General features: G+C 43.4%; 2 protein-coding genes across 2 annotated transcripts; both read left to right on the top strand.

Annotated features, from left to right (window-relative positions):
• Positions 1–6,895: 6,895 nt before the first annotated feature.
• LOC121800279 (subtilisin-like protease) lies at positions 6,896–9,016 on the top strand. The gene has a single exon (XM_042199853.1). The coding sequence runs from the start codon at positions 7,067–7,069 to the stop codon at positions 9,014–9,016; it is 1,950 nt and encodes a 649-aa protein (XP_042055787.1). The 5' UTR covers positions 6,896–7,066.
• A 3,972-nt stretch (positions 9,017–12,988) lies between these two features.
• LOC121800146 (subtilisin-like protease 4) lies at positions 12,989–15,338 on the top strand. The gene has a single exon (XM_042199734.1). It carries the CDS (start codon positions 13,021–13,023, stop codon positions 15,214–15,216), a length of 2,196 nt encoding a protein of 731 aa, XP_042055668.1. The 5' UTR covers positions 12,989–13,020; the 3' UTR covers positions 15,217–15,338.
• Positions 15,339–15,340: the final 2 nt, after the last annotated feature.

The following is a 15,340-nucleotide window of genomic DNA, read 5'->3' as shown; positions in this document are numbered from 1 at the left end:
TAATAGATATCACACTTAGGTAATGACATAAGATTTTAGGAGATGTTGTTTTAAGTGTTAAGTAGAAAGGAAAATTAGAATATATAGTATATTTATATTAATGTGAGAGAGATCTTTTCCTAAAAAGGAATGTGATATTTTTTGTGGGACAAACTAAAAGAGAAAGTGTGACATCTATTATGAGATGGAGAGAGTACTATTTATATGATAGTTAAATTTTCATAATTTAGAAATATAAAAAATTGTGTAGTTCCTCCTTAGCTAAAAATATTTCTCTACTAAAATATTGCGCAAAGGCGATTTGATACATGTATAATATTCTTCTTATTTTTCTTTTCTCGATTTACAGAAATGTTATTTATAGAGGTTTGATTAGCAACATTTTGGAGTATGCTATCTTTGTTAATAGTAAACAAATTTTCTTGATTTCACTCAAAATTATCCATGCAACTGAAGAGATGAATAATTTAGAGACATACATCGTCCACGTAGATCCGTCTGACACAAGTCTTGAGGAACTAGAGAGCTGGTACCGCTCATTTCTTGGTAACTCGAACTCTTCAAGAATAGTACATGCGTACAAACACGTGATCAAAGGATTTCCCCCGACCACCCCTCGTTTAGCGACGAGGGCATGCCGCCCCCACCAGCTAGATGGAAGTGAAGAAGTATATGAAAAGCCATGGTAGAAAAAGAAAATAGGATCGACAGACTGATATTGAACTGCAGTGCCTTTTACATTTTATTTCACAATGCGTTCTGAGTACATGAGCATCACATTTATATACGAAGAATGAGAACAATCTGGAACACTAACAAACTCAGATATTTAAGCACACAAATCTCAACAGTAGACACTTAAGCAGATAAATCTCAACAGCAAATATTATCTTCTTTCAGCTGAGGTGAATCGCTCCTTTGGTCCAGATCATATTTAATACATGCCATGTTGCACGTTTGGCATTGCAACTCATTTACGCCATCATCAGATTGATCGATCCTTCTAACATGCCCTCTCAATTCAAGCGACGACTGAGAGCACACACCTAGCTTATTCCTCAGTCTTGAGAAGAATTGAAGACTCAATGGCTTTGTAAGAATATCAGCTACCTGATCAGCTGAAGGAACATGTCGAAGATCTAATTTCTTTGCCAAAACTTTATCTCTAATGAAATGTACATCAAGTTCGATGTGCTTCGTTCTCGTGTGAAGAACGGGATTGGAGGCAATTGCAATCGCACTTAAATTATCCACCCATGCGACAGGAACCCTTGGTTCCTTGACTCCTAGCTCACTCAAAAGAGATTGTATCCAAGTAATTTCTGCAGCTACATGCGCCAAGCTCCTATACTCCGCTTCGGTGCTCAATCTAGACGCAACTGATTGTTTCTTGCACACCAAGAAATCAAGTTCGATCCAAAGTACGTGCAGTATCCCGTCGTTGAACGCCGATCGTCCAAGTCTGAGGCCCAATCAGAGTCGCTAAAGGCAGTTATGGAGCCATCGGAGGGACGAAGATGAAGGCCATAATCTGCAGTACCTGCAAGGTATCGCAATATTCTCTTCACTGCTTTCCAGTGAGAGTCGAGAGGTTTGGCCATATATTGGCTAACCTTATTTACTGCAAACGATATATCCGGCCTCGTGATGGTTGCATATTGTAAACCTCCCACCATGCTCCTGTATAGAGTACCATCTATTGTTGGGTTGCCTACCACCTTGCTCAACTCACAACTAGAGACCATGGGTGTAGGACATTGATACGGGGATACGAAAGAACGTTCCGTCTTTTGGCGGCGGGTTTTTATTGGCCAAATATGCGCAAAGATGTGGTGTCGTTTGTGAATAAATGTGTGGTGTGTCAAGCCACGAAATACTCGACGCGTAAGCCGGCGGGGTTGTTACAGCCGCTGCCGGTTCCGTCACAGGTATGGGAGGATGTGTCGATGGATTTCATCACCGGGCTGCCCCAATCCCGCGGGTATACAGCCATTATGGTGGTGGTGGGTAGGCTTTCAAAGTACGCTCACTTTGCCCCCCTACCAACCAAGTTTGACGCCTCTCGAGTAGCGCAGCTATTTGTGAATACGGTGGTCCGACACCACGGGTTCCCTAAGACGTTGGTTTCGGATAGAGATTCGGTGTTCCTCAACGCAACATGGGAGGAAATGATGCGCCTAAGCGGCACCAAACTTTGTTTTTCAACCGCTTACCATCCACAGTCGGACGGGCAGACCGAGGTCCGCAATCGGGGTTTGGAACAATATCTGCGAGCGTTTGCTTCCGATAAGCCCTCGAAGTGGACGAATTTTTTGCCGTGGGCGGAGCTAGCTCTAAACTGTTTCCATCACTCCGCGTTGGGCATGTCACCTTATAAGGCCTTGTATGGGCGAGAGCCACCCGCACTGGTGGCGTCCCCGCCGTCGGCGAAAACGCCGCCCAATGTGGCGGATATTATCAGACAGCGCGGAGAGCTGCTGGTCACTTTGCGGCAAAACCTCTTGCGAGCCCAACAGCGTATGGCGGATGTAGCAAACCGACACCGCAGGCACGTGGAGTTTGAAGTGGGCGATGTAGTCTGGTTGAGGCTGCAGCCGTACCGCCAACACTCGGTGGCGAAGCCGTTATCAGCAAAGCTAGCTCCACGATTCTACGGGCCGTTCGAGATTTTGGAGAGAGTGGGCCCGGTGGCTTACAAATTGCGTCTCCCGGAAGGAAGTCGAGTCCACAATGTGTTTCACGTGAGTCTGTTGCGCGAATTTGTGGCGGGCGACGGGGATGTGGACGGGGTGAAATTGCCTCCGGAGTTTGTGGGAGATAGACCGGTAGTCCGCCCCGTGGCAGTATTGGAGGAGCGCGTCAGTTGGCGCGACGGTCGACCGGAGAGACAAGGCTTGGTGCAGTGGGAAGATGATGCTTCTACTCCTACGTGGGAGCCGGTCGAGACGATTGGAAGGCAGTTCCCGGAGGTTTGCCTTGTGGACAAGGCAACTCTTAACGGAGGGGGGGTTGATACGGGGGCCCCGATACCGAGCAGCCGAACAGACCAGCTCGGTAGTACCGAGCATCCGAACAGACCAGCGGCCGAACAGACCAGCTCGGTAGTACCGAGCACCCCAACAGACCAGCTCGCCGAACCAGAACCGACAGCAGCCGAACAGCAGGAGACGGTACCTCGGGAGCCGATGCAGGGGGAGAGTGGCCGTGGTGAAGAGTTGTCGACGACGAAGAGATCCTTGAGGCCGAGAGACAAACTCAGACCTCCAAGCAAGTTCAAGAGTTAGCCGTGTGTGATTTATTTCCTTTTGATTTTCTTTCCTTTTATGTTTTAGTTATTGTTGAACAGTAATTTAATTGCTTTTGAGTCGGGCCTGAGTTATAAGCCCCGTTCGGGTTTTCTTTGCGGTTCTTTCCCGGATGCTTTAGGATACGTCGAACCGCCCTAGGGTCCTTAGTATAAAATAGGGTATTTCTTCACACATTATTTTTATGAATGAAATATTTTCCCTAAAACCTATCTTGCGAAACAAGCAAATCGTTTCTCTTCTTTGCTGTCGTGTGGAATACGTCCACTACTCAGCAAATTTCTCGATCAATTCCGCGAGGTTGTCGTTGGAATTGTTCGTTGTTCCGTCGAGAAGGAAGATCACGGAGTCGTTGCGGAGTACGTCCGTAACAGACATCCTCTAGCATCTTCCATCTTAGCTTTCTTTAAAAGATCCTTGATGTAATTGGCTTGGCATAAGTGAAGACCTTGCTTGGTGCGAGTGACTTCGATGCCAAGAAATTGTCTCACCTCCCCGAGGTCTTTTAAAGAGAAGTGAGAACCCAACTGATTGATCGCACGATGAATACCAGAACGAGAGTTTCCTGTGACGAGCATGTCGTCCACATATATAAGCAGATATATCACCTCATTTCCTTTGATCCTAAAGAAGAGAGATGGATCAGCTTTAGATTGCTTGAATTCAAGAGATAGGAGCACAGATAACACAGTTAAGAACCACTATCTCGAGGCCTGTTTTAGGCCATAAATGGCTTTATTCAACTTGCATACCAGTTGAGGAGAACCTTGCTCAAAACCAGGTTGTTGACGCATGTAAATTTCGTCTGTCAAGTCACCGTGAAGGAAGGCATTATTGACGTCGAGGTGGGTGATGGACCAGCCGGCAGAAATGGCAAGACTTAAAATAATCCGAATTGTTTGAGGCTTTACAATTGGACTAAATGTGTCAGTAAAATCAAAGCCGGGTTGTTGGGAGAACCCTTGAGCAACAAGTCGTTCTTTGAGTCGGGCAATACAACCATCTATATGCCGTTTGATTCTGAAAATCCAGGTACATCCCACAAGGTTTTTACCGGGCGGTAATTTAGTGAGCACCCATGTCTTATTCCTTAGAAGTGCAAGGAATTCCTCCAACATTGCTTGTTTCCAAACCGGAATAAGAAGAACAATCAAGGCAGATTTAGGAATGAGAGAGGGAGAGATAGTTAGATTGAAAGATTTGGCTTTAAAAACACCTGCTTTCCCTCTAGTAATCATATGATGTACGGGTGGTGGAGTAGGAGTGGATGAGGAGGGAGAAACATGAGGATCAACAGAGTTGGAAGTGGGAGTAGTAGTAGGAATAGATGATGACTGAGATGGAATGAGAGCATGAGGACTAATCACTGAAGTAGGAGGAGCAGGGATAGATGATGGCTGAGACGGAGTAGCAGGAAGAGTATTTGATGGGGGAATTGTTGTCGGAGAAAGTGATATTGGAGGTGATGGAGGATTTATGATGACTGGAGTTGGTGAATGAGGATTAGAGTCAGCATGAAGAAAAGGGAATGAGGATTCATCAAAAGTGATATCACGTGTAAGAATAACCTTTCCTGATGGGAGCAAAGCCTTATAACCTTTGTGAGAGGTGCTATATCCAATGAATGTGGCAGGTTCAGATCTATATTGCAATTTGTGTTTGTTATATGGCCTAGTGAGAGGGTAGCAAAGACAACCAAAGGCTTTGAGAGAGTGGTAATCGGGATGGGTCTTGAATAGCTTAGCAAAAGGTGATTGAAGCTGAATGGCTTTGGAAGGAACGGTTCGAGATATAGGTGGATGAGATGAATGCGTCATCCCAGAATTTTGTTGGCAAGCCACCTTGAGCCAACAAAGCAAGACCCATTTCAACTATATTTCTATGCTTTCTTTCTGCCAAGCTATTTTGCTGAGGAGTATAAGGACATGAGATTCTGTGTAGAATTCCAGTGTCTTGCAAAAAATCAGATATCCCTTGGTATTCACCTCCTCAGTCAGATTGCAACATTTTAATTTTGCGAGAAAGCTAATTTTCCACCATAGATTTAAATGCTTTAAACACATTAAGAACATCACTTTTGTGCTTCAATAGATAAATCCAAGTGTATCTACTGTACTGGTCAACAAATGATACATAATAGGAGTATCCATTCCTTGATACTACAGGAGATGACCCCCAAAGATCACTATGAACTAGCTGTAGAGGAGCAATATATTGAGTAGAAGAGAGAGTATAAGGCAATCTGTGAGCTTTTTGAAACAGAACATGGATGACAAAGAGAAGAAGATTTCATTGATTCAAATGGTATTTTACAATCAACAAGAACCTTTTTAACTATGTCAAAAGAAGCATGACCTAATCTTTTGTGCCACAAGGCAATGCTAGGAACAACGGTGCTAGAAAGAGAAACAACATCAGATGGTAGCGAGGCAGAACACACAGTTGAAGAAGTGATCTTTTTATGGGACGGACGGATATGAAAAAATGTGACAAAATTTCAGGGACGGAGGGAGTATATAAAAAGTTCAATAAAAAAGAATAAATATCGCAAGACATATTTCTAATCACTTATCTAGTTTATTATTAATAAACTAAGGTGGTGTTTGGTTTACTGAGATAAAATAGTAGCAAGATACTCCATCTAGGATAAAGTTGTAAAATTATTTAATAGTAGGGGATTGGTTATGATTAATTATCTCATGATTATCCATCTATAATACAAATTTAATCATGAGATATAATTTAGCAAATCGAAGATTCTCATAGAACTAAACACCATACCTTCTTATAAATCAGATACCCAAAAGAAACAACCCAAGATAGACATGACGAAGAAAGTAATAAGATGTGAATATTAAATACCTCATCCGTCTCAACTAAGTTGAGTCGTATTCCTCTTCGGTATGTCCCAACTAAGTTGAGTCATTTCTTTTTTAACAAAAAATAAAGCATCCAATCACTCTTACTTTATTCCACTACTTTTTAACACAATTTCTTAATCTTCGTGCCTAAATATTTGTCTCAACTTAGTTGGGACGGTGTGACGGAGTAAAATTTACTCATTTTTAGTAATATAAAAATTAAATAACAAAAAAAAAGTATACTTCTAATCACTTATCCAATTTATTATCAATACACTTAAAACACGTAACACTATCTTCTTAAATCAGATATCTAAAAGAAACGACCCAAATCGATCTGACATGAGAATAATACTAGTATTTCGAAACGGTCAACTCATTTCCATAATTCCAAACCTCAAACCTAGAAATATCAAATTTCAACCAAGGTAAAGACACATGCCAGCACACAATTGCCAACTTAAAAATAATCGATCTTTGGGTAATTCGGCGGAAAATGCAATCTCATTGTAAGATCAGCCTGCAACTGATCACTCATCTACAGCTATATGTTTATAATTATACTATATATATGTTGATTAAATGACTAATTCTTCAACGATACACATGGCTAATACCAACTTTAGATCAATCCCAAAAATGGCTCTGGTCATGTGGATGTTCACCATCATCTCAATGCTGCTCTCATTCTCAGTTATGGCTGACGAATCTTCACGAAAGCTTAGCTTACAAACTTACCTCGTCCGTGTAAACTTGCCCAAAGGCGGAGCTTTGGCTGATCCCAGTGATCGGAAGAGCTGGTACCAATCCTTCTTGTCTAGTTCGGACCGACTGGTCTATTCATATCGCCACGTGGCTAGTGGCTTCGCAGCTAAGCTCTCACCGGAGGAAGCGAAAGAAATGGAGAAAATCGAGGGTTTTGTTTCTGCGCGGCCGCAGAAAAGATTCTCTCTCCACACAACCCACACTCCTAATTTCTTAGGGTTGAACATGAACATGGGCGTTTGGAACGGCACAAATTATGGTGAAGGTGTGATCATCGGAGTTCTGGACACCGGAATCACTCCAAACCACCCCTCTTTTGACGGCGCAGATATGCCCCAGCCGCCTGCGAAGTGGAAGGGCAAGTGCGAGTTCACTGGCACCGCGTGCAACAACAAGCTCATCGGCGCTAGGAATTTCATCGGTGGGGAGACGGGGCCGCCTGTCGATGACGAGGGCCACGGCACACACACTGCTAGCACGGCGGCCGGAAACTTTGTTTCCGGAGCAGGGCTTTTCGGAATGGCCAACGGCACGGCTGTAGGCATTGCGCCGCGAGCACATTTAGCTATGTACAAAGTTTGCGCCGAAGCCTGCTTCGAGACGGACATACTAGCAGCTATGGATGCCGCCATCGATGACGGCGTCGATGTGCTTTCGCTTTCCCTCGGCGGAGCTTCGGTTGATTTCTACGCCGACGGAATTGCTATCGGCGCCTTTGCAGCTACTCAGAAGGGGATTTTGGTGAGCGCTTCCGCTGGAAATGCAGGGCCGATTAGCTCTTCATTGTCGAACGAAGCTCCATGGATTCTCACTGTTGGTGCAAGCACCATCGACCGAAACATAGTGGCTACGGCGGTGTTAGGAAACTCAGCTAAATACGACGGCGAGTCGCTCTTTCAGCCTTCCGATTTCCCATCTGATAAACTCCTTCCTCTTGTTGACGCCGGTGCGGGCGGCAACGAGACCGCAGCTCTGTGCGGCCCCGGCGCCCTGGCAGAGCTTGACGTCAAGGGTAAAATCGTCCTCTGCCAGAGAGGCGGCGGGATCGCACGGATCGATAAGGGACAAACAGTCAAAGACGCCGGCGGTGCCGCCATGATCCTCATGAACGACGAGCTAAACGCCTACAACACCATAGCCGACCCCCACGTGCTTCCCGCCACGCACGTGAGCTTCGACGCGGGTGAGAAAATCCGGTCCTACGCAAACTCATCCTCGTCCCCGACTGCGAGCATTATCTTCAAAGGCACCGTGATCGGCAACCCACTTGCCCCCTCGGTCGCGTCATTCTCGTCAAGGGGGCCGAACACGGCCAGCCCGGGGATCCTGAAGCCGGACATCCTCGGCCCCGGCGTCAGCATCCTCGCGGCCTGGCCCGTGTCGGTCGACAACTACACGAACGAGGTCGCGCCCTTTAACATGATCTCCGGCACGTCCATGTCGTGTCCCCACCTCAGCGGGGTGGCCGCTCTGCTCAAGAGCGCCCACCCCGACTGGTCCCCAGCCGCGATCAAGTCCGCGATCATGACAACTGCCACGCAGGCGAATCTCGGCGGGAAGCCCATCGTCGACGAGACGAGCCTCCCCGCCGACATCTTCGCGATAGGAGCTGGCCACGTGAACCCGTCCAGCGCGAACGACCCGGGCCTCCTGTATGACCTCCAACCGGAAGACTACATTCCTTATCTGTGTGGCCTCAACTACACAGACGAGGAAGTGCATGCGATCGTGCAGGAGCCCGTCTCCTGCACGAACGTCACGAGCATAGCTGAGGGGCAGCTGAACTACCCATCGATGGTGGTGGAGCTCCCCAACGACGATTCCGAGCAGTCGTTCACGAGGACGGTGAGGAATGTGGGAGAGGGGAACTCGAGGTATCAGAGTGTGATCGATTTTCACGGAGCTGCGCCGATCGGCATAAGCGTGGACGCTGAGCTCTGGTTTTCTGATGTGAATCAGACTAAGACGTATCAGATTCACTTCTTCAGACATGGCGATACCAATCTGACTTACGCTGAAGGATCACTGATTTGGAAGTCAGCGAATCGCGCTGTAAGAATGCCGATTTCCATCAAATTTGTGTAATGGAGAAGAAGGAGATTACATGTACGACGATAATAACATCATTGTGCGTGTTCATATTGATTAGAAAATAAAATGGAGTCCACTGGGTCAAAAAAGCAAACAGTTGGCCTGCATAAAATTTTCATCTTTTGTTTCTTGGTCCCTTTACTTCCGTGATGGGCAATATATTGGTTTTATGTTTGAAGTTAATACTCATATATTTTCATTTAATAGTAATGATGCAAAACGTAAAGAGAAATAAGACTGAAAATCAAGAAACCCTAGTTTCTTTGAAAACGAAAATATAATTTAAAAAAATAAACCGCCATCCAAAATAAAAGCAACGCTATTTATAAGCGTCTAGAAAACCCTAGAAATTTAAAAGGAAATAAAACGCAAAATAGAAAATTAAAACTAAACCCAAAAAAACAGTAAATTGTAGTTTTCACCCAATAAAACGCGACGAGTTCGATTCCAAATCGCGATTCACATGTACCGTGCGAATTTCAGATAATTCTGACACCGCAGGTTTTTGCCCTATTTCTACGTTCGAACTGCATCAAGTAATGCTCCCTCCGTCCGCTATTAAATTTCCCATTTTTCCTCTTTTGTCCGTCCGCCATTAAATGTCCAATTTCACTTTTACTCTACTCATTCCACTCACATTTTATTATAAAACTAATATATATAAAAGTAAAAGCCACATTCCACTAACTTTTCTATCCACTTTCCTACATAAAGTCAAACAATTTCTTAAAACCCGTGTCGATCAAATATGAGACATATAATCACGGATGGAGGAGTACTATATATTTGTATTTTAAACTAAAGAGAACTGCCTAACTATGGATGAGATAATTAAAATATGATTTAACCAATATGGCCTTAAACGAATCATAAACTCCCTAAAAAACTCTACATAAATTTGGATAATGGATTTGTTTTGAAAATTTAAAATTAATAGAGAAATATTGTGGTTGACAATTCTATAAATATTTGCAAGGTTTAATATTTAATAAAATGTGAATTAGGCTTAACTATACCATAGCAATTCTATAGTAATAATGAGTTTAATGCATTATGGTTAAAATGTAGTAAAATCGAATAAAATATAAATCAAATTAGAGCTACTAGAAAAATACTACTATTCCAAGGACAATATTAATTTGTTTCTTACTAATTAAATCCAATAAGCTGGTAGAGCCCAAAACACCTTATCAACCCAATTGAACATATAAATAAGTACCTTGATAATATCCAATTTCTCTCATTTTATATGTATCATATGTTAAACAATGAATTATGCTCCAAATTTATTGACAATATTAACATACGTTGGATGATGATATATTCCTCTGCCTATATATGTTTCGATTTGAAGAGATTCAGGCGGCTCTTTTCTTCCTCACATAAACAAGTTGGCGTAGCATAACTTCCAACCATGTATCTGCGTTTCACAAAATTGAACGCAGATACAAGGCATCGTATGCTTAATTCTGAGTTCTTAATTTATGCAAGATCGCCTTCGACTATAAGAAGTAACGATACGATGAATCCAAAATAAACACAACAAATTCTGAGTTCTTAATTTATGCTTTTGTTCAACATGTCATTCCTATCTTCTTCTACATTCATCTTCGTTTGCATATTCTTCATCACTAGCCTGCCCAAATCTGCATCTCCTGATGCACATACCATGTCGGAATCGGAAGAATTGGAGAGCTGGTACTGCTGTTTTCTACCGGCAGTCACCACCACAAGCTCGGGTCTACTCGTACCGCCACGTGTTGAAGGGCTTCGCAGCTCGGCTTTCGCCCGAGCACGTGAAAGAAATGGAGAAGAAGAGAGGGTTCGTGTCAGCACGACCACAGAAATTGATGTCGCTGGAGCAACCACCATAGACAGAAGATTGAGTGCAAAACTAGTGTTGGGAAGCAACCAAGAATTCGATGGAGAATCATCTTCGAATAAGCCGTTCTTGAAATGGACATCTCCTACTCGCTCTGTTATACTGTGTTGAATGTTGTTGGAGTGAATCATGTCTGAAACTAGGATGATAATAGTTTCAGATTTATATATTTATGTGAGAGATGCCAATATATGTATGAAGAATGATATGATTTGTGCTTGAATCCCTTATTAATTCTGATGTACTATTAATTAAATTTGAGCATCGTATTATTCAAAAAATCAATCCTACGCTCTACACTGGACCACTTTTTGAGTATTTGAATGAAATGTACTACTGTATTTAACAAGTTGTAAAAATGTTGGATATAAATCAGGTTGTGTCCGTCCGGAATTAATGACATCACATATTCTAACTTATTAGTTTATAGTATTATTGGAATATAGTTTTGATTTGCACCTTCAGAAGCTTGGCTTCGGGCAATAAGGTGGTTGGATGTTGGGCCATTTCCGGTCAGCTGGGCTTCGGGCAGCGTTTCTGGCTTGACCGAGCCTGTGCTGTTCGAGCCATTATAGTTGAATTGGTTGGCCCAATTGTTTATATTTTTCACTTTTATGTATGAATTTCATTTTTTTTTTGTGGCATTATATTTTCCACCTTCCATTATGATGTACTACGCGTTTGTATGATTTATTTATGCAGTAATTTTTTCCTACTGCTTTGTTTGAATATAATAATGCTTAATTGGGCTTCACTATTCTCATTAGAATTTAAAACTATCTTGGTGTTATATTTATAATTTATTACCAATATTTAATCAGTGGGATTGATTATCCAAAACTAGGGTATAAATAATTTTTATAAATAAATGTCAATTGTGATTCATTATAAAAATATAACCTTTATTTTAGCAATAAATATTAGTATAAAATTGTAAAATTAGTAGTATTAGAAATGGTATACAGAAAATTGTAGAAAATAAGATACAAATTTGTGTGCTAGAACTATATTATTATCGATTAATTTTTAAAAGATTTATTATTTTTAAATCAATCATAAATAAGAGAGGATACTACTACTGATCAGCTTAGCCGCAATCGCTTGGTTGGAATCAGGCACTAAACCATTTCCGAAATTGGTTTCGAACATTAAGATCTTTCGTTATTGTTAAAGAGAGTCTTGAGGTGGTTCAAGCTTTGCTGCTAAGCAAAAGGCTAAAATATGTTTAAACGTACAGCAATTAATTCGAGTAAAAAAAATCATGTAATTGACTAAAAATGTCAACGCTCCAGTAATTATCTAGAAATATAAATATGAGAATGGGATTTTTTTAGAACTTACGTTAATTATCCCAAGTCAATGACTATTAGCATGTTAATTAATTGGATATGTTTGTTTCTGGATTAATTATTGTCAACCAATCCACATGATTAATTAATTAAATTTTGGCAAAAGGACAGGACAACAAAGAACATGCCATCATAAAAAAAATTAAAAAAAAAGCTAGTCTCATTATAAACTGCATATTTTAATAGTTAGATTTTAGTATATAGTATAAAAAAGAAAAATACCGTGAATTTTATTCACTACATTTATTATTTTTATTGATATGAATATGGAAGAATTTATACTAATAATAATTTATATAAACATGAAATAAAATTATAAGGAGTAAAAGTTTGGTATTTATGTGAGAACAATATTCTGTATTACTAGTCGTTTACTCTTTCTCTTGTATAAAACTAGCCATACTTCTAAACAGAATTAGGACTGGACTTCATCAATTATCATAATAATCTTGCAATTAATTAATTGGGAACTTACAATAGTTATTTCATTGGAAAAACTCAACATAATAATATTTTGAATGAAATAATGTTATTGACATATTCCCCTCTCGTCATCTTATGAATGCAGGTATATATACATTTTCCACGAAACTACCAATTCTCTATCTTTTTCTATTAATTAATCTTCACGATGCGTTCAAGAAAAAGAATAAGTCATCAATTACTAATATACGAACTAGTAGTTGTTAATAATACCACATAAGGAAACGCGTATATATATACATAGGAGTATATGTTAGAGAAAGCAAGATCAGAAACATCAAAAAATGGGTTACAAATCCTTGATTACCCTCATGCTTTGCATGCTCAATTTCCATATGATCATACATGCTACATCCGATGAAATATCTCTAGAGACGTACATCATACACGTTGATCACGAAGCCAAGCCAGAAGATTTGGACAACTTGTACAAATCACTCCTATCAACAACAGACGATCATCGGCGTCGGTTGGCCTACTCATATCGGAATGTCTTCCGAGGCTTCGCCGCCAGGCTATCACCGGAGGAAGTGAAAGCGATGGAGACGAAGCCAGGGTTCGTCTCCGCACGCCTGCAAAGAAAAATATCCCTCCACACAACCCACTCCCCCAACTTCCTCGGGCTGAACCGAATCACTGGATTCTGGCAAAGCTCTGGCTACGGCCGGGGCATCATCATCGGAGTGTTGGACTCCGGGATCCTCCCCGAGCACCCTTCGTTCAACGACGAAGGGATGCCTCCCCCGCCGGCTAAATGGAAGGGGGGGTGCGAGTTCAACCACACCTCGTGCAACAATAAGATCATCGGCGCAAGAGTCTTCACGAGTACTTCTGGCGACACCCCTTTAGACGAAGACGGCCACGGCACACACACGGCCAGCGCCGCCGCCGGGAGATTCGTGGGAGGGGCTAATGTGTTCGGCAACGCTAATGGGACGGCGGTGGGGATTGCGCCGATGGCTCACCTTGCTATATACAAAGTGTGTGGCGAATTCTGCTTTGAGAGTGATGTACTTGCTGCCATGGATGCTGCTGTTGACGACGGTGTCGACATTCTTTCCCTTTCACTTGGTTCACTCTCTTTCAGTCTCCATGATGATCCCATCTCCCTTGGAGCTTACTCTGCCACCGAGAAGGGGATTCTGGTCAGCTGCTCCGCCGGCAACAGTGGACCTTCCAACTTCTCCTTATCAAATGAAGCGCCGTGGATTCTCACCGTCGGCGCCAGCACCATCGACCGGAAGATACGAGCAACCGTTGCGTTGGGAAACAACGCCACGTTTGACGGCGAGTCGGCTTTCCAGCCTGCGGATTTCCTGCCGACGCAGCTGCCGCTGGTGTACGCCGTCGCCCTCAACGCCACCGACTCCCGAATCCGGTTCTGCGGCGAGGCCTCTCTCAACAAAACCGACATACGAGGAAAGGTCGTTGTCTGCGAGGTCGGAGGTTCCATAACAAGAATCAACAAGGGGATCGCCGTCAAGAACGGCGGTGGCGCCGCCATGATCCTCATAAACACGGCCTCGTACGGCAATCTTACCCTCGCGGATGCCCACGTGCTCCCCGCGGCACACGTGAGCTACGCCGACGGGCTGAGGATCAAAACCTACATCAACGCGACCGCCGCCCCCACGGCCACGGTCGCGTTTGGAGGAACCGTCATCGGCGACAGCCGAGCCCCGGTCGTCGCCGCGTTCTCGTCCCGAGGGCCAAACTTCGCGAGCCGTGGGATACTGAAGCCCGATATCCTAGGTCCCGGAGTCAACATCCTGGCAGCGTGGATAACACCGTCCATGCCGTTTAACATGATCTCTGGGACCTCGATGTCGTGCCCGCACCTCAGCGGTGTGGCAGCGCTGCTGAGGAGCACGCACCCGGACTGGTCCCCGGCGGCAGTCAAGTCCGCAATCATGACCACGGCCGATGTGGTCAACCTCGCCAAGAATCCGATCGAGGACGAAAGGTTCCTTCCGGCCTCGGTGTTCGCTACCGGGTCGGGCCATGTAAACCCTTCCCGGGCAGCAGATCCAGGGCTCATTTACGACATCCAACCAGAGGACTACATTCCTTATCTGTGCGGTCTGAACTACACAAACAGACAAGTTGGGGTGATTCTACAGAGAAAGGTGAACTGCTCTGTGGAGGGAAGTATACGAGAAGGGGACTTAAACTACCCTTCATTCGCCGTTAGCTTTAGCAGTTTGGCATCGGAGGCAGCTTCTCAGACATATACGAGGACGGTGACCAACGTCGGAGAGGCAAGCTCGTCTTACGCAGTCAAGATTGTGGCGCCGGCTGGGATTCAGGTGCTTGTGGAGCCGACGAAGCTCGATTTCTCCGAGGTTAATCAGAAGCTGCAATATAATGTGACATTCAGCAGATTGAACACGACTCCGTTTGGATATTATGTCCAAGGCTACTTGAAGTGGGATTCTTCCAAGCACTCTGTGAGGAGTCCTATTGCCGGAATACTGCGGTGAATGGAGATTCCAGCAACTTTCTATGTATATTGCGTTGCTATTCTTTGCAATTTCAGAAACAAATCTATATGATTCACTAAGTTTGCCGTAATAAGATCATAAAAGAATAGACTGACCTAAAACT

This window comes from Salvia splendens, chromosome 4, assembly GCF_004379255.2.
Source record: "Salvia splendens isolate huo1 chromosome 4, SspV2, whole genome shotgun sequence".
Classification (NCBI taxonomy): domain Eukaryota; kingdom Viridiplantae; phylum Streptophyta; class Magnoliopsida; order Lamiales; family Lamiaceae; genus Salvia; species Salvia splendens.
The sequence above is the reverse complement of the archived record's forward strand: the minus strand, read 5'-3'. Positions and strand labels throughout refer to the sequence as shown.